At 30.9% G+C, this 20,983-nt stretch overlaps 1 protein-coding gene across 16 annotated transcripts in view; it reads right to left on the bottom strand.

Moving 5' to 3' along the window:
- The window catches only part of LOC140050455 (dedicator of cytokinesis protein 9-like), a 68,042-nt gene that overhangs the window by 21,887 nt on the left and 25,172 nt on the right, over positions 1–20,983 (bottom strand). For 10 of the 16 annotated variants that reach the window (XM_072095645.1, XM_072095642.1, XM_072095643.1 and 7 more), the window contains exons 5-26: positions 18,961–19,123; positions 18,481–18,612; positions 17,474–17,660; positions 17,025–17,167; positions 16,604–16,768; positions 16,143–16,358; positions 15,730–15,852; positions 14,900–14,982; positions 14,224–14,429; positions 10,632–10,819; positions 10,020–10,178; positions 9,800–9,920; positions 9,558–9,682; positions 9,280–9,453; positions 8,744–8,929; positions 6,555–6,686; positions 6,203–6,421; positions 5,709–5,792; positions 5,192–5,297; positions 3,692–3,766; positions 2,379–2,402; positions 673–756 (exon numbers count right to left, since the gene is read on the bottom strand). In XM_072095645.1, coding sequence (XP_071951746.1) covers positions 673–756; positions 2,379–2,402; positions 3,692–3,766; positions 5,192–5,297; positions 5,709–5,792; positions 6,203–6,421; positions 6,555–6,686; positions 8,744–8,929; positions 9,280–9,453; positions 9,558–9,682; positions 9,800–9,920; positions 10,020–10,178; positions 10,632–10,819; positions 14,224–14,429; positions 14,900–14,982; positions 15,730–15,852; positions 16,143–16,358; positions 16,604–16,768; positions 17,025–17,167; positions 17,474–17,660; positions 18,481–18,612; positions 18,961–19,123 — 3,095 coding nt within the window. The remainder of the gene's footprint in view (positions 1–672; positions 757–2,378; positions 2,403–3,691; positions 3,767–5,191; positions 5,298–5,708; positions 5,793–6,202; positions 6,422–6,554; positions 6,687–8,743; positions 8,930–9,279; positions 9,454–9,557; positions 9,683–9,799; positions 9,921–10,019; positions 10,179–10,631; positions 10,820–14,223; positions 14,430–14,899; positions 14,983–15,729; positions 15,853–16,142; positions 16,359–16,603; positions 16,769–17,024; positions 17,168–17,473; positions 17,661–18,480; positions 18,613–18,960; positions 19,124–20,983) is intronic. The other 6 variants (XM_072095652.1, XM_072095655.1, XM_072095654.1 and 3 more) reach the window with 4 other exon arrangements.

Genomic DNA, 20,983 nt, shown 5'->3' with positions numbered 1-20,983 from the left:
TATTACACACCATTTATTTTAGTTCATACCACTAGTGAGTAGTAGTACACAAGGATTTTTCTTTTCTTCTTTTACAAAGGGTAAAATGCTATTTACTAGTAAAGGTATATGGTTAGATTTTTGTGTTCTTTATATAATCTTTATATAAAAAAGAATTTGAACATTAAGGCAAATTGTTAAGAAATCAGGAAAACAACAGAAGTAATAAGATAAATATATGTAATTGAGTTTGACATAGGTTTATTCAAGGACATAGTTTGAAGATAAAAAGTGTAATAAAAAAAAACAAACAGTAAATTTAAATTCCAAAAAAATGTAAATTTCATTCCTTTTTATACCTCCGAAGAAAAGTTCCTTAGATTGAATATTCATAAGACCTGTATCGAATATTCATAAGAACTGTGTTAATATTCATAAGAACTGGATGAAAATGTATAAGGCCTGTATTGAATATTCATAAGGTCTGTGTTGAATATTCATAAGACCTATATTAAATATTCATAAGACTTGGATTGAATATTCATAAGATCTGGATTAATAATCAATAAAGTCACATCAATAAACAATCATGTTCAAATTCCCATGCTATATGGAAACAATTAGGATTTCTGGTTACAATCCCATCATGCCTTTGGATGCATCCCATCATGCTGTATGAGGATACGCACTCACCACGTAGTATTTTCATTAGGTGATCGTCATTTGTATCATCTGTTCCATCAATTGCTTCAGGAATAAGTACTGGTATATTGGAGTCTTAAGTAGAATTGTATAAATATACTTAACATAGACTTAATATTTAAGATTCTTTGACAGTTATTGATGCAATTTGTTTAGTTGTGTGCGTTAAATTACAAAGATTAAAATGTCTAAATAAGTAAAATACAAATACAAGCAAATAAAGTATTTTGAAATATACTGTGTTAGTACATCAGTTTTAAATAATGCCAAATGAAAAATATTAGAAAAAGAGATTAAAATATTTAAAAAATAACCTAATATCAAAATATTAGAGTGCTATTCTACTGACAAACATTAATATCTATGCTAACATACTAAATAATAGGAATTAATATAGGTTTCTACACTTGTGTATTAATGTCAAAGGTTATATTAACTTTCGACCTATTGGATGAGATACACAACGGATTAGTCCATTTTGGTAATTGGGTTTAGAGAAAGAGATATAACTGTTATTATTATGAAATCAAACCTTAGTACTGTAATATGTAGTTTATTATTATGAAATCAAACCTTAGTACTGTAATAATGTATTAAAAATGTATGAATAATGTAGTGTAATGATTAAAAATTACAAAATGTAATGTATTTTTTTTAAATGAATGATGAGGACAAATCTAAAAAGTGTAAAAAGTCAACAATAAAAAAAGATAGACAAACTGAACCATGCAAATACAACATAGGCACAACAGAATAATGATTACAGAAACACAACCATTGACAAGAGAGGGAAAGGAAGAAAGGGGTTCCATTTCTGAATATATCTCCTTCAATTTACACAATGTCTTCTTCTAACCAGTCATTTTTTGTTATATAAAAGTATGTTGAGAGCATCTAGTTCTCCTTAGTTATCATTTGAAATAATATTAGAATTACACAAAGCTCAATGAAGTTGGGATTTTCCTTGGGACAGACAGACATGTTTCCCAGATAAAATGTTTATCTCGAGTGTCAAGGCCATAGCAAGAGGTTTAAAACAGATGAGGCAAAGATGCTTTAAAGATGTATTGTCCCTCAAAAACATGAAAAATGAAGATTAATTTAATCAGACTTTGAATATGTTATTTTGGAGTTTTAATAAAGTTCATCACTTCAATAGAAAAAAAAATAAAAAAAATCACGTTTTCACTTATAAAATGACAAAATAAATGTTAAAATTCAACCAAAAATCAATTGGCTGGCAGCCAATTAGACCATTTTTTTTGCTTTAAATTTTTTTCGATCCAATTTTAGGTCAAAGTGGATAACTATTATGTTACATTAAAATGGAATATTCAAAAAAATAATTTTTTAAGAATTTTTTTTTCAGGGGGACAATACATCTTTAAATATAACTATTAATAGAAAATATGATGATCTCTGCTGAGGAATTTGGGTGGGTATTGAAAATTTAAAATTTCAGATGAGGCAATCGGCTTGTCTGCCTCATGCTGGCTACGGCCGGCTCTGAGTGTTTTATGTTGAGAATAGGACAGGATCAGAAAGTAGACATGGGGTAGAGTTCACTTGACACAATGGATGGATATACTGATATAACAACAATTAGTCACATTAACAATAGAAACATGAATTTATACATAAAGTGAACATTCCATACATAAAATAAAACAATAAAAGCATTCCATGTTGCAGCCTACCAATTTTTTTGAGTCCTGAGTAACCTGGGGTTAAGTAAAAAAAAAACAAGAAAAAGGGAGAAAATTAACTTAGACATTTGTGTTAAATATTTAAATAAAATCAAATCAATCAATTATGAGCAGTTAGATTCATAAATAAACCACAAAAACAAAAAGTTTTCTTGTAACTTCTAAATAAAAATTAAAAGCATTGGTTTTCTAAATGTGTACCATAGGCCACTTGCCTTGACAAAAAAAAAATCATTAACTTTTAAATTCATAAAAAAAGCTTACAAAGTTTTAGAATAAATAATTAAAACAGTAAAACTATTGTTAGTTTATTCATTAGCTAATTATCTTAAAATAATATAAAGTATTTTAATTTTAGTGATATTGTTTAAAGAAGAAAAACAGGAAAGAATAATTATTATTATAACTAAACTCACTATCATGCAGAGTAACCAAACATGTCAACAAATACATAAATATAACGTAAACATCGGATAGAGAATATTATATATTATATTCAACAACATTTTGATTAAGTCAATAACTAAATCTTGGAAATAACACATAATTTTCCTTCCTAAAGGTTAGGATTAACATATACAGATGACTAAGATTAATATAGGATAATCTTTAAATCCAGATAATCCACCAAAATTTAAGAATCCATCACAATACGTTTACATACAGTACCACAGTATATTATATATATACCATGCATGACTGTATAATTCCATGCATTTGATTTCAGAAAACAAATGTATTCCAAAGCGATATTCAAGTAATATATACTTATAAATAATCCCACCTGCTAATTTTGTAACCAGAATATACTCATATAAACATTATTTAATTCCAAGTTAAAATATTGTTGTATATAAGTAAGTACATATTGGAAATACTGAGACATTTACAAAGTAAATAGAAATATGGTACATAATATGACACTCCACAGAACACACACAGTCCCACAGAACATACCACAGGAATAAAGAATGAAACAAAAAAGAAAAGAATGGACACAGCTATTGAAATGAATGAAAAAGTAAGTTAAGAAAACTAGTATTTTATTAACAATGCATAATTTGCATTTTTGTTTTGTTTTTGTTAGCAAAATTATTTATTGTAAGAGAGCATGAACAATTTAAAATAAATTCTGAATTTGAAAAAAAAAAACACCAATGAATTATTTATTAAAATTTCTGAATCAAACTGTTTAACTTTGTTTAAATCTAAGAGAAGTATAAAGAAATCCAAAGTCACGAAAGTAAAGCAGAAAAAGAATTAAAGAATAAGATAATATTTGAATGTCATGCCAAAATCCTTACTCCTAAACCCAGAGGAAGAGACTGGTTTTGATTTGGCTTTTGTCTCTTTTGATTTTGTCTTCTTCCTTGCTGAGACTAAAAAGAACGAGGAAAGGAAATGATGGAAATGAAAATAAAGAAATGAAAAGAATTAAAAAACAATCAGCCCATAGATATATAACTAGTATATAGTTGTTAAATAAAACAATCATCCCATAGATAAACTACAGTATAATAATAGTTATTAAATAGAAGAAACTAACATTGTAATAGATTTATTTTAGTAATATACATTACTTGAAATCTAATACAGAATGTGTAACTTAACTATTCAGATATTTTTTCTTAAAATTCAATCATTCTTTCATTCAAGATCAAAATAAAAACAACAATAAGAATGATAATGGAATGGTTCTATGAAATGTCAACCCTCTTTTGTTTTTTTGTAATTAAATTTTATTGGAAAGTAAGCGTCTTTTAATTTGCTATTTATAAAATAATTCTTAGAATATTTAACCAATTCAATTGAAAACTTTTACAAGTAAAATATTTTAATATTGATATTCTTAGGTAAGAACTTACTAATGTCTACCAATGAAACATATAAGGAAGGAACTAAGTTCCTCTTTTATAATACAATAGTGAAAATGTAATACCGAGCATGTAAACAGTAGTACTAACATTTAAACAGTAGAAATGACATTTAATCTAAAAAAGTGAAATAAAAACTTAATGACATCAATCACATGGATTGTCTACATTCTAATACTGTTCCTATGGTGCAGAATAACTTTGTGATTACCCAACTAAAATATTTCATTCTTCTGTGACATGTAACATGTTAACTGCATGCTCTAAAATAGATTTACATGCCAGCATGTGTAATACATTTGAATTTAAACACAAAAAAAGCGCTTGATCATTCAAAAAAAAATGTTTACACTTGAATATAATCATACCAGTCAAACCCTCCAATAAACATTTAGAACACCAGAATTTCGAGAAAAGCAGACATTTTTGCCCACCAAAGGATGACAGGTTCTGAAAGAGTTGACTGTAGCACCCCTTACATAAAGAACCCCTATTCAGGGGACATGCCTAAAAGTGGCTCTTAATAGGGGGTCTCTACTGTACTGTATACTTCAAAATAAAAACAGTAATACAAATGGAAATGCAATAGTACAAATATATCATGATATACTATTTATATTAAACAAACAAATTTTAAATGCAATAGTACAAATATATCATGATATACTATTTATATTAAACAAACACATTTTAAATGCAATAGTACAAATATATCATGATATACTATTTATATTAAACAAACACATTTTAAATGCAATAGTACAAATATATCATGATATACTATTGATATATAAACATACAAATTTGAAATATGCAAATCATACAAAATATAAACATCTTAGATTCTTTTAAATAAAATAAAAATTTTACACAATTACATAATTTACAAAAACATAATGTTGGTTAATTTGCATACAGGTGGTTACTAACCTTTGTATTGTTTCTGACTTGTCTTTAGTAATGGTAGATTGAGAGCAATAAAATGTTCATGGCTACAAACTACTCGTAAAAACTCCCATTTCATCTCGACTAGAAGCTAAAAGAAAAAATGAAAGAATGAATACAAAATAAAATTCACTATGTATAATTTATTCAACTATTTTACAAGGGAGCTCTAACAGCTGAACTACAGCAGTACAATAGAAAAGGCCCTCTTAAAAACAATATACAAATATACAGACCCCATTCAAGCATAAACATACAAGAGGATTCATAAAGTTAAAATTCTCAAAAAGATTAAAAATCTTTAAAATCCATACATGTACAAATGAAAGTGACAAAAAATGAATAAAAAAGAGTGATATGTACTTTTTTAAATTATTTATTTATTTTCAAAAGATTTCCAAAGACAAAAAACAACACAAAAGCATCACAAAACACTTAAATAATAACATAAATACTTAATATAACTTGGTTTATAAACAGTACACAATTTTGAAAATCAAACCTTTGGGTCACCATGATTGAAGTTGTCCAGGTAACTGTTAATGATCCTAAACACAAAACCACGATCCATGTACGTAAAACAATGCTGAAAAGTTTAACCAATAATATTCATTATTTTTCTTAATAAATATGTGCACTGATACCAAATGTACCGCATGAAGCTTTGAAGATTTGGTGGTTTCACAAATCACTCATTTGTAACTTCAAAATAGGGATTATATACTTTGATTTGATTTGACTTTATTTAGCTATCAGAGTCACACAAACACACACAATTGATTAAAATTAGAAAAAAAAATATTTTAAAAGAACACAATTAAAACTCTGATAGCTAGGATTAGTTCGACAAGTTTTAAAATCCATTGGGATCCTGTGAAGTGGAAATGAAACATTCCTTTTTTCTAACTCATTAGCATTCTGCAAAACACTACTGTAGAGAGAAAAAACAATTTTTTAAAGAAGATTTCAGGAATTTAAATCAACTATTAATCAAACCTTGATAAAGTCTGCCAAGTGATAGTTAGCATTCTTAGCTTCCTGTGGTTGTTCTTTGTGTTTTTGTATTATGTGAGGCATCAGGACTTGAACCAGGCTACGCAGTGTGGTCTCAAAGTTTGGTGAGAAGCGTTTATGCCGCGGTAGCTTAAGAGTGTCGTTAACAATCAGGTACTGAGCCATGCACTTCACTAAGATCTTGAAGAAGAACCACAAGTGCTGTAGAGGGAAAAAACAAATATTTTATTGCATAAATTAAACAGTATTTCTATCAATCAACATCAGTATCATGTCAGTTAACATTAAATAAACATTACTACTACATTAATATCTACTACATAAATAAACTCACTTTCATAAGATGCTTAATGACGATTGGATCGTTACTTGGCCGAAGCGACGATGCAACACACTTCATTAATTCTTCATGTACAGTTTTGCGACCAATTGTGTCAGCTATAGCTTTCTCCTTATCGAACACATACTGTAAGATGAATTGTTTTGACAAATGATAATTAGGCCCTGTTTCTGCTGCCAACTAAATACCGTATATTATACGGTATTTTTTGAATACCGTATATATACGGTATATTTTTGGCAGCAGAAACTGCGCTCATAAAAAATATACCGTATTTTGTATACCGTATTTCCCCCACAAAATTTGTGGATAAAATACGGTATTTACAAATTTATACCGTATTTTTTGTACCCGTTTCTGCTGCCAATAAAAAATACCGTATTTTTTTTTTTACATGACAAAAGGTCAACATTCGTGTTTTTATTTTCTGTCACTGTACACACGTGTATAGATATATTCGGCGAAAATGTGGAGCGAAGACGTCAAAGTTTTACTAAATAAATGTGTGTGGGGAAGCTAAAATGTCTGGCCAACTAAAAGGTAATAAAAGGGACAACCACATTTATAAAGACATTTCTAAAAAAATAAAGCAGGAGTATGGAATAGACTTGTCTCCAAAGCAAGTAAACTCAAAGCTGAAGAGCCTGCGAAAGCAGTACAACATTGCAAAATACAATAACTCGGGGAGGGAATGAATTAATTTTCCCCATTATGATGTTTTCTGTACTCTCACAACATCTCTATCACAAGGGCTAGGCTGTTGAAAGTGAGACGTAAAACTTCCTTTATTGCGACTTTTAATTATCGATCAAATAAATGAATGGCAATTTGGGTAAAAAAGATGAAATTTAACACGACCACCCAAGAAGTATTGTTAGCAGAAACGGGGTACTAAAAAATACGGTATAAAAAATACCGTATTTTATACCGTATTTTTATACCGTATTTTTAGCAGTTGCAGCAGAAACAGGCCCTTAGAAACAACTAACTTACAAAAAAAATGGTTTTGACAGAACAGAAATACTTAGAAACAACTAACTTACAAACAAAAATGGTTTAGACAGAACAGAAATACTTAGAAACAACTAACTTACAAACAAAAATGGTTTTGACAGAACAGAAATACTTAGAAACAACTAACTTACAAACAAAAATGGTTTTGACAGAACAGAAATACTTAGAAACAACTAACTTACAAACAAAAATGGTTTTGACAGAACAGAAATAATTAGGAACAACTAATTACTTACAAACAAAAATGGTTTTGACAGAACAGAAATAATTAGGAACAACTAACTTACAAAAGAATGGTTTAGACAGAACAGAAATACTTAGAAACAACTAACTTACAAACAAAAATGGTTTTGACAGAACAGAATTAATTAGGAACAACTAACTTACAAACAAAAATGGTTTTGACAGAACAGAAATACTTAGAAACAACTAACTTACAAACAAAAATGGTTTAGACAGAACAGAAATAATTAGGAACAACTAACTTACAAACAAAAATGGTTTTGACAGAACAGAAATAATTAGGAACAACTAACTTACAAAAGAATGGTTTTGAAAGAACAGAAATAATTAGAAACAACTAACTTACAAACAAAATTTGTTTTGACAGAACAAAAATAATTAGGAACAACTAACTTACAAAAAAAAATGGTTTTGACAGAACAGAAATAATTAGGAACAACTAACTTACAAAAAAAAATGGTTTTGACAGAACAGAAATAATTCGGAACAACTAACTTACAAACAAAAATGGTTTTGACAGAACAGAAATAATTAGGAACAACTAACTTACAAAAGAATGGTTTAGACAGAACAGAAATACTTAGAAACAACTAACTTACAAACAAAAATGGTTTTGACAGAACAGAAATAATTAGGAACAACTAACTTACAAACAAAAATGGTTTTGACAGAACAGAAATACTTAAAAACAACTAACTTACAAACAAAAATGGTTTTGACAGAACAGAAATAATTAGGAACAACTAACTTACAAACAAAATTTGTTTTGACAGAACTCAGATAATTAGAAACAACTAACTTACAAACAAAAAAAGAATTGTTTTGACTGAAGAGAAATAATTAGAAACTAAAATAATGGATAGGTCACCTGGAATGGTCTACCAGTGAGTTACTGAAGGGCGGACTTAAATAAAGTACAAACTAACCTGTACATAAGAATGTAGCGTATCTTCTCGGCCCTTGTCATGCACACTGGCTACAATGTGTATGACAAGACGTACGATATTGAGTTGCACCTCCTCTACAGAGGCGATCGGTAAAATGTGGAAGAGCTGATTCAAGATGACGGGAAGAAAGTTGATCAGTGTTGATTCTTCAACAGCGTGCATTGCCTGTGTGGAAAAAAGTGTATTAATAAAAGTCATTCTTTAAAAGTGTAATATTTCCAGAAAAAGTAACAAAAGTATCTGCATATATATATATAGGCAAATTGCCAAGGATAACTATATAAGCAAATTCATTCACTATCCTTCTTAAAGGTGGCAATCCTGTTCACAAGACAAACATATACACAAGATGCTCTACATAAATAAACAAAGTCTTATTACAAGTCTTTGGGAGTGGAGTAATTTGTCATTAGAAAAATCCTGACATATGACAGGACTTGAACCCAGGACCCTTGGAGTGGTAGCAAAGCATCATAACCACCAAGCCACAACACTCTACTGTAATTACTACTTACCTTGATGCATTTAATGAGGTCAAGGCTATTAGTTGGTGACCCTTCCCAATCCTGACATTGCCTGAAGAAATTGTGAACATGTTGATCCTTCGTGTAAATCGTTGACACCAACTGTAAGTTGACCTTAAGTAGATTCTTACCGCCATCAACCCACTTAATTTCTGGACCTGCCATCTAAAAGTCATTTGATAACAATTATTATCATTTTAATCATAGTAGGTTTTTAAAAGCATCATTTATTTTATTTATTTAATTCTACAAAAATATACAAAACAAACCTTTCCCATTCCAAGAACTTGGTTGCTAAGGTAACCTGCAGGAAGTGACGATGATACAGACACCCCAAGAGGGCTTCCTACATTCACACGGTCTTCTTTTAAAATGGGAATCCATGCATAACCAACTAGAGAACAGAAAAGAGGTAAAGCATATTTTAAATAGTATTTATTTTATTATACTTCTCTGTCTACCATAAATACTGGGATAGAGTGAATTTGTGAGATCTACATTTTTTACATACCAAATGAATCCACTGTTTCTCGTTTCTTGATGGTACCTTTGCCAACCTCACAACTGACGTGATAAAACCGGAAGAGTAAATGATGTTTATTGTGTAGATGTACTGGAAGAGCTATCTTAATCTGAAATAAAATTTTAAGTTAATGAAAGATCATGAAGGAAAAATTAAAAATAAATCCAGGACATGATGTTGAGGTAAATTATAATTTATAATCATTTACCTCATTGTTGAAGTCAGGACATTGCTGATGATGTAATACTGATGTTGTCATTGATGAGACAAACGCTGGCCCACCTGGCCTTCCATAGATGCATCGCAGAGGACCAGCCCCTTCATCATCACTATCCCTTAACTCTACTTGAATTGAAATATTACGGGCCTGAAATATTCAAATCATTCAACATTAGTACACAACACACAATTTTGCTGATTTCATTACATCTTTTAGGTTAAATCACAAACAGTGAAAAACATAATTTTTACATAAAGATTTCTTTCTTTTAAGCTCTGTCTACACGATCAAATTTTATGTGACAAAAAACATGTGCCATAGATAGACACGATGATGTAATATCACTATCATATTTTGTCATATCACTACTATATTTGGGTACATCACACTTTTTTTGCCAAACTAGTTTGATAGTGTAGACAGAGTTTAAGGTGAACATATGTATATTATCTTAATAGTATCTTGTCCGCATAAGATTTGTTCCTTCACAAAATAGTCTGCAACTTAGACAACTCTTACATTATACAATGGACAAGAGTATATCAGCACCTCAGTCCCACTAAATAATACTTCATGATTACTAAAAAATTAAGCACCCACCTTAGCATAATGCTTTTGACAGTCATACTTCAAAGATAGTGGGTAAACATATAAATTGTTGGTATATGAAACAAATGGATACGCTGACGAGCCATCTGAGAGGTGCATCTCCTGGATCTCCAAGGAGGGCGGTCCATTCGGGGGTTCGGGCCACGGCATTATGGGTATTAATGATGTTGATAGACAATCTGAACAAAAAAACGACAATAAAAACTTGTATTCAATGTGTTTAAATAGCATTCAGTTGTCATAATACAAATTTGCTATAATACCATCACTATGATATAATGGCCTAAGATAACTATTGCTCTAAACAACTATCACTACTATACTGTATAATGGCCTAAGATAAGATACGGTAAACAACTATCACTACTATACTGTATAATGGCCTAAGATAAGATAAACAACTATCACTACTATACCATATAATGGCCTAAGATAAGATAAACAACTATCACTACTATACTGTATAATGGCCTAAGATAAGATAAACAACTATCACTACTATACCGTATAATGGCCTAAGATAAGATAAACAACTATCACTACTATACTGTATAATGGCCTAAGATAAGATAAACAACTATCACTACTATACCGTATAATGGCCTAAGATAAGATAAACAACTATCACTACTATACCGTATAATGGCCTAAGATAAGGTAAACAACTATCACTACTATACCGTATAATGGCCTAAGATAAGATAAACAACTATCACTACTATACCGTATAATGGCCTAAGATAAGATAAACAACTATCACTACTATACTGTATAATGGCCTAAGATAAGATAAACAACTATCACTACTATACCGTATAATGGCCTAAGATAAGATAAACAACTATCACTACTATACTGTATAATGGCCTAAGATAAGATAAACAACTATCACTACTATACCGTATAATGGCCTAAGATAAGATAAACAACTATCACTACTATACCGTATAATGGCCTAAGATAAGGTAAACAACTATCACTACTATACCGTATAATGGCCTAAGATAAGATAAACAACTATCACTACTATACCGTATAATGGCCTAAGATAAGATAAACAACTATCACTACTATACTGTATAATGGCCTAAGATAAGATAAACAACTATCACTACTATACCGTATAATGGCCTAAGATAAGATAAACAACTATCACTACTATACCGTATAATGGCCTAAGATAAGGTAAACAACTATCACTACTATACCGTATAATGGCCTAAGATAAGATAAACAACTATCACTACTATACCGTATAATGGCCTAAGATAAGATAAACAACTATCACTACTATACTGTATAATGGCCTAAGATAAGATAAACAACTATCACTACTATACCGTATACTGGCCTAAGATAAGATAAACAACTATCACTACTATACCGTATAATGGCCTAAGATAAGATAAACAACTATCACTACTATACTGTATAATGGCCTAAGATAAGATAAACAACTATCACTAGTATACTGTATAATGGCCTAAGATAAGATAAACAACTATCACTACTATACTGTATAATGGCCTAAGATAAGATAAACAACTATCACTACTATACTGTATAATGGCCTAAGATAAGATAAACAACTATCACTACTATACCGTATAATGGCCTAAGATAAGATAAATAACTATCACTACTATACCGTATAATGGCCTAAGATAAGATAAATAACTATCACTACTATACTGTATAATGGCCTAAGATAAGATAAACAACTATCACTACTATACCGTATAATGGCCTAAGATAAGATAAACAACTATCACTACTATACCGTATAATGGCCTAAGATAAGATAAATAACTATCACTACTATACTGTATAATGGCCTAAGATAAAATAAACAACTATCACTACTATACCGTATAATGGCCTAAGATAAGATAAACAACTATCACTACTATACTGTATAATGGCCTAAGATAAGATAAACAACTATCACTACTATACTGTATAATGGCCTAAGATAAGATAAATAACTATCACTACTATACCGTATAATGGCCTAAGATAAGATAAATAACTATCACTACTATACTGTATAATGGCCTAAGATAAGATAAACAACTATCACTACTATACTGTATAATGGCCTAAGATAAGATAAACAACTATCACTACTATACCGTATAATGGCCTAAGATAAGATAAACAACTATCACTACTATACCGTATAATGGCCTAAGATAAGATAAACAACTATCACTACTATACTGTATAATGGCCTAAGATAAGATAAACAACTATCACTACTATACTGTATAATGGCCTAAGATAAGATAAACAACTATCACTACTATACTGTATAATGGCCTAAGATAAGATAAATAACTATCACTACTATACTGTATAATGGCCTAAGATAAGATAAACAACTATCACTACTATACCGTATAATGGCCTAAGATAAGATAAACAACTATCACTACTATACTGTATAATGGCCTAAGATAAGATAAACAACTATCACTACTATACTGTATAATGGCCTAAGATAAGATAAATAACTATCACTACTATACCGTATAATGGCCTAAGATAAGATAAACAACTATCACTACTATACTGTATAATGGCCTAAGATAAGATAAATAACTATCACTACTATACCGTATAATGGCCTAAGATAAGATAAACAACTATCACTACTATACTGTATAATGGCCTAAGATAAGATAAACAACTATCACTACTATACTGTATAATGGCCTAAGATAAGATAAATAACTATCACTACTATACTGTATAATGGCCTAAGATAAGATAAATAACTATCACTACTATACCGTATAATGGCCTAAGATAAGATAAACAACTATCACTACTATACTGTATAATGGCCTAAGATAAGATAAACAACTATCACTACTATACCGTATAATGGCCTAAGATAAGATAAACAACTATCACTACTATACCGTATAATGGCCTAAGATAAGATAAACAACTATCACTACTATACTGTATAATGGCCTAAGATAAGATAAACAACTATCACTACTATACCGTATAATGGCCTAAGATAAGATAAACAACTATCACTACTATACTGTATAATGGCCTAAGATAAGATAAACAACTATCACTACTATACTGTATAATGGCCTAAGATAAGATAAACAACTATCACTACTATACTGTATAATGGCCTAAGATAAGATAAACAACTATCACTACTATACCGTATAATGGCCTAAGATAAGATAAACAACTATCACTACTATACCGTATAATGGCCTAAGATAAGATAAACAACTATCACTACTATACTGTATAATGGCCTAAGAACTTACTTAAAAACAAAAACTATTATATTATGGCCTAAGAACTTACTTAACAACTAACACTATTTTTTTTTTCAAACGTATGTAGACAGGATAAAAACATATCAGGTATAGATATTAAACCTGTTTTACATATGGTCCTGTGTTTTAGAGCAATAACTTAAAAGACATTCATAAAAAGACATTAAAAAACTTACAATAAAACATTACAATCACAATAAAGACAGATAATAATTACAATGTTTTAAAAAACTTATAATATTATGTCCCTACTGAAGAACTTAAGATCTTACTTGACAACATCCTAGTAAGAGGTTCCACGTGCACCACCAACGTTCCAGGAATCTCACTAAGCTTGGATAATTTCTCCGAACTTCTTGTGATATCCTGAAGGTATTTCAACAGATCCGACTCCGATAACTTTGAACTTTCCTGACGATACATTGGAGTAAACTCTGCCTTAAGTGCCAGTTCTTTTGTACTGTCCTTGAATACCCGCCTGTGGCAACAAATGGAAATATGCATTCACTAATTAAATTTTGTTGAATTCATCTATTGCAATGTCTGTGGTATGTCACTCTTAAAAAACTAAAAAAATATTGTGTGCACTTAAAAGTAGCATTATTCTAAATGCCAACTGTATGTATGTCAATGGCTACCAGATATCTCTACGCAGATCTGAACCAGTATTCAATCAAAAGTCCACCAACAGGATCTGTCATTTCTATGACCATTAAACCTTTAACACCTTTTTAATTTTGGACTCATTAATTTTTTGCTCTTTAAAAAAACATTTATTTGGTGCTTAGAGGCACCCTGCATTTATTGAACTTTATTATTATTATTGGGACAATATTTTGATTGTATAAGCGCTATATAAATCGAACAACATTAACATTATTAAACTATACATATATTCCTATACCTGATAAAATCTAAGACTGGATAGTAGTAGTAGTTGCAACTTACCTAGCTGCCCAACAAAAGGGCATTCTGTATTGTCCTGTTCGCTGACAACACACTTTACTCTGCTTGTAAATCTTTTGACATGTCTGTGAACATTAATGGAACAATATTACATTCAAGCTCCTTGACAAAATTTGCATTTCTTTAAAAGTAGTCAGGTCTCATAGGTACTTTCTATGAATGGAGAAGGTCCAGCAAAGAGCAACAAGATTGATTCCTAGGTACCGTAATATTCCTTATGAACAACGTTTGAGAATTCTTGGTCTTCCTACCATGAGATATCGAAGGCAGAGAGCGGATATTATCCAAGTTTTTAGGATAGTTAAAGGTTTCGATTGTATTTCGATCAACACATTTTTTGAATTTGATCTAGAATCTCGGACCCGTGGACACCCATATAAACTCAAGTTTAAAAGCTCTCGTCTTAATATTAGGAGGGACACGTTCTCCAGGAGAGTTATTCTCTTATGGAATGCTCTGCCTACGGATGTAGTTTCATGTGCTACGGTGAACTTGTTCAAAGCAAAACTTAACGTCGCATGGTCTAACCACCCGCTGAAGTTTTCACCCTATATAGAATATGATTTTATTGTTAAGAGGGGCTTTTAAGCACTGAGTGCTTCGCCTCGATCCCGTAGACGAAAGTGTACGGGAAACAAGTAAACAAGTAAACAAGACTAGTTGGGAACCATTTGATTTTACGATCATTTGGAAAAATCCTAACAATGGATAAATTAACAAATCTCAGTACAGGTAAATCGCTAGTTCATTGTTTACTATTGTGAGTTAAAGTAGATCACAATTGCTAAGTTACTGAGGTATATTTATTGTACCTTTGCAATGTCTCCTGTCTTGATGTAGGGCTCAGCACAGGCTGCTATACTACTCTGTAATACTTTGTCAATTTTGACTACAAGATATACTTCAGAATGAGGCTGCATCACTGAAAACAAACCCTGTAAAAAACAAACAAAAAATAAGTCAAATGAATTTTATACTCATACATACATTTAATAATATATACATATGAAGAGTTCTGAAGAATGATCACCAGGTACAAACGAGTGTAGTACTCAAAGTCCTACAGTTCAATGTAATACACCATTTATATTGCGCCTTATCAACAAACTTCAAGGCGCATTACAAATAACTAAAACAAAATGTTAAGCAATGTTATGAAAAAAGTTTGAGTTTTCTTTAACTCATAACAAACTATTCTCTCGTCAGTGTGTAAACTATAATCTACCTTGGTAGGATACTTCAACCAATCCTCATTTAGTTTACCCAGATCAGGTGTCCATGACGATGACGAAGACGTTGTGCTAGAACCATTTGGAATGTCCATTTCTCGGCCAATCAGTTGTCGTATTTTCTCGTCGTTTAGGTCCATGTGAAAATCTTCGGATAATTTTTTGTTGTGTTTTGCATCATATAGGGCTAGTGTCATGAAAAATGGCTCCATCTGGTGAAACAAAAAAAAGATTTTTAAATACATTGTGTATGCATAAATTAAAGACATGAATATACAGGATTGGTTTAAGTAAAGCTTTGTCTAAAGTGTGATGTGCCCAAATATGGAAGTGATATTCCAAAATATGGTAGTGATATGACATCATCATGTCCATATATGGGTATATCACATATTTTTGTCACATAAAGTTTCATAGTGTAGACAGAGCGTATTGTTAATACTAGTTAATTTCTTACATTGATAGATTTTTTGTTATCTCCAGATTCATCAACCTCTCCGTTTGTACCGACACAAGCTGAGAGACGGAACCGTAGCACCTTCGGCTCAACCACAAACCGAACTCCAAATTTTTCTTCATAGGGTTTGTAAGACTTCTCAGAAGGACTTCTGTCAGACCGTTGCTAAAATGACAGAAATTAGTAAAAGTTATTGATTGATAAGTATTTATGTCAACAAGCAAGGCAATAACCAAGGCAATCTAACAACGGGACACTGAACTCCCCTTGTCAAGATAGGAACTCGTAACAGTCCTTTGATTTCATGTCTGGCTGCGACAACTCCACGGCGCATGGAACTGATCATGTCGCAGCCACAGATAAACCCTTTGATCTCTGGAGCTCAGAATCCTGTTGTTAGATTGTGGTTGCAATAACTTACATGCATTCTGTTGTACGCCAGGAAGATGTTCTGCCTGTTATCTTTGCGCTTTTGTGCATTGTTTCGTTCATTCTCTCGTCCGTATCGTGTCAACTCTGGATGCTTACTTTGACTTAACCCAGAGTACAGGTCTTCTCCAGCTTCTATAAAGTAACATTAATAACATTAATATTAATTAAGTGTCATTAATAGCTGGTACTTCATAAATACCAGATAGGTCCAGATCTACTCCAGGACCTCAAATGTGGAAGTTTATTGGCAACCTTTTCAGTAAGATTATTTATATACACAAAACTGCAGAAAAAATTTGAAACTTTAAAGTAAATTATCTCTAGCCAATGCTACCAATGACAGATATCCCATAATGCACTGGTGATGACAAGTTTACATTGCTTATTCATCACCTTTGGTGTCATGCAATTGAAAAATACAGTACAACAACAACATGCCTGGTATTTCTCTATCATCCACTGATGCAATGCTAACTTTATCCATGTTGGTGAGTTGGTTTTGTAATTCAATCACTTTACTAAACGCAGCATACCATTCTTCCATCTCAGACTCACTCTCGGCGGCGATGTTGTAAGACGATCGATCCGACAGTACCAGCTCCATGCCAAATTTTCTAGCTTTAGTCTGTAAGATTAGATGTCACATAGAATAATATGGAAACTGCCAAAGAAACATGATGATTGATATGTTATGTTAGTTGTGAGATGAAACAGGACCTGATTATTTTCAAATGGCTACATAAAATGTAACTTTGGATTTCCAGGATAATTGATGTGTTCATATAACAAGCAGTAGGGAATCATAAAAAACGTTATTGTTGAACGTGTTAGGTTTAATTGGATAGATATACATAAGTATACAACGATCCTTGCCATCTGTCTCGCGGGACTATGTTAAAATGTTTCACCAAACACTTCATAATAATTATGTTGATGGATAGTATTATAAACAGATAAATTGCATTCAACTATACAGCGTTGTATATTGAGCTCAGTCTACTCTATCAAACAAAATGTGATGAGCCCATATATGGACATAATGATGTCATATCACTACCATATTTGGGCATATCACTACAATATTAGAATGCTAAGGGAGTGTCAGCAGCAATTATGTTATATTTGTGTTCCTGTAATGTCATTAATCAGATTGTCTTGGTTTGAATTCATAGCATTATTTTTTAACAAAATTCTGTGAGCCAAAAGAAAAAACAAACTTTATTTTTAACTAAAATAATTTAACTTAAATAACTATAATTTTCTTTTCAATTCAATGTTGTACAGTATGTATTTAATGTAATGTATTTGTTATATATTGTGCTTTATACGTGTTAACCATCTGAAAGCACAGTGCACCAGATATTACAAAGACAACAATCTCCCCTCTTCGTGGCAAGTGCTGCTACCAAACCCATTTGTCTATCCACAAAAAAATAAAATGTAACCTTTTGAATTGATGTTAAATCTGCCAAACTGATGGTTCCTTTTGCTGTTCCACTTTTCTCATCTTTGTGATATGATAGTAAGTAAGATTTATCTGCTAACTGTTTCAGGTAAAAGTAGCGACGTTTGTAAGTCTGAAACAGAGAGAATATTCAATAATAATAATATTAAATAGATTCAAACATTGTGGGTTGGTTGGTGTGGGTGTAATTGATTATTTCAGTACTTGGAAATTTAAATATTGCACTCAAGAAACAAAGTGATACTACTATGTACAGACAAACTTAATAGTTCAGAAACCAGTGAGTAAGCACCACCCATGCCATATTTATTTCTTACCTTCATAAATTGTAACTGATCATTTTAATACTTGGCAATTAAATACTGTACTTAAGAAACAACAGTGACACTACTATGTACAAACAAACTTAGTTCTAAGATCGGTAAACGCCTGCCCCACCCATGTCATCTTCATTTCTTACCCTCATAAATTGTAACTGATCATTTTTATTGCCAAATGGTGTTTTGTACATAAATCCTTGTTTCTGTACATTTTGATTTTGTTGATCGTCTAGTTTACAATCTTCATCCGTCTCATCTACTTCAAACTTTAACTCTGGATGCGTCAACGACTTTTGATCATTCCTGAAAGTTAGTGAAAATAAAACAAACTAGATTTAATTCGTCACTATGACGAATTATAGGTTATATGCATTGATTTAAATAAAGACTAGATTTAATTCGTCACTATGACGAATTATAGGTTATATGCATTGATAATTTAAATAAAGATAATTGATTTTTAAAAGATATTTTGATTCATTGATTTTCTCAGATTCTTTAATTATTTATAATATATGATAGGACCTTGCTAACGCGAATACAATAGCCGGTATCACAATCCGATCAAAGATCCCTCTGCGTATAATGTCATAAACCACATTTGCTGTTACATAATAATAAAGACATAAGTTATTTTTTATCTAGATTTCATTATAAATCATGTGTATAATCTATACACTAAGAAATAAATTTGAACAAACAATACGGATAATAAAAAAAAAATCTTATTCCGTTTCCCAAGGTGAGACTCGATCTCGGTACCTTGAGTGCCATAGACACGAGCACACACCACCGAGCCATACACAACTGACTAAAAATTTTAGAAAAATTCCTCCGTGTATTTACTATGCAGTAACCACTTTGGTGCAGATGGATTATTACATACCGCAATGAATTATAATTTTTTACTATGATGACAACTCTAAAAATGTACAAAAATGATGCACTGTCAAACTATATACTTTTAACTTTAATATATGAACTTTTGAAGGAAGAAAGTTAATGTTAAGTTTGTTATTTTGGCCTAAGAAAATGTCATAATTTGTTTGATTGTCGAAATGAATTTTTTTTAATTTAATATGCAATTAATTATGGCCTAATCAACTTTTGTTCCCTTTGTTTAATAATAAATCATACATAAGATACATACACTTCAAGAAAATGAAATAAAAAATATGTGTTCCCGAGCATTCTGACGATCTATATTAATTTTAAAATTTAGCATATTTTCACCATTTTGTTAACTTACACGTGCGTAGCCTGTCACTTTTGACGTGCTCGTATAAGGCAATTACGCGTTGAAAAGTGAATAAAATATGATGATATTATTAAAGAAAGGTTGTACAACCGGAATCGGACAAAAAGAGTGCGCATTAACGTATAACGCGCAGTGCGCGTGCAAAAATCTGCGCACTAATGGCAATTTTTTAAACGCTTAAAATTGCATGAAACGTACTCTAATTTCATCGAAAATAAATTTTGACAATTTTGAACATTTTAAGCGCGCGTACGCAAGCGTTATATGCGCTACGCACGTAATTGTATTGCCATATGATGAAATATGACCTGAAATTTATGAGTACCAAATTTTGTTTAATTGTGATTCATGCTTGTGAAGATATGATTACAAACGTGATTTCGTAAAATCGCGCGTAGACCGCGTAATTTTTGATTACGCATCGTGAAAATATAACCACATCGATTCCTGGCCATAAGGAATATACTCTGAAAAATTGACTTAGATAGATGAAACTGATATCAAGATAATTCACGGACAAAATAGTGCTAAGGAAAGAATAAATAAATAAATAAATAAAGATTTTGACAGAATCAAGAGGTTATATGCATGATAATGCATATAACCTAATTAATAAGCAAGTTATTAAAAATGGGTCTCATGTATGTTTGATATTCTAAATATATGGTAAAGATAATCAATCAATCAATTCAATCAAACATTGTTAGTTCTAATTGTTACGCAATTTTCCACGTCACAAAAAGTAGATGAAAATACTAATACACATACGCATTAGTGAACACTTCCGATTCGCACAAATAAATTCGGAAACCGGCTTTATTTGCATATCACAACAAAATTGAACAATTTAAAAAATGTTGAATTTTATTTGATTTAAAAGTTAATTTGAATTGAAAATATTCTAG

Source organism: Antedon mediterranea, chromosome 5 (assembly GCF_964355755.1).
Source record: "Antedon mediterranea chromosome 5, ecAntMedi1.1, whole genome shotgun sequence".
Taxonomy (NCBI): domain Eukaryota; kingdom Metazoa; phylum Echinodermata; class Crinoidea; order Comatulida; family Antedonidae; genus Antedon; species Antedon mediterranea.
The sequence above is the reverse complement of the archived record's forward strand: the minus strand, read 5'-3'. Positions and strand labels throughout refer to the sequence as shown.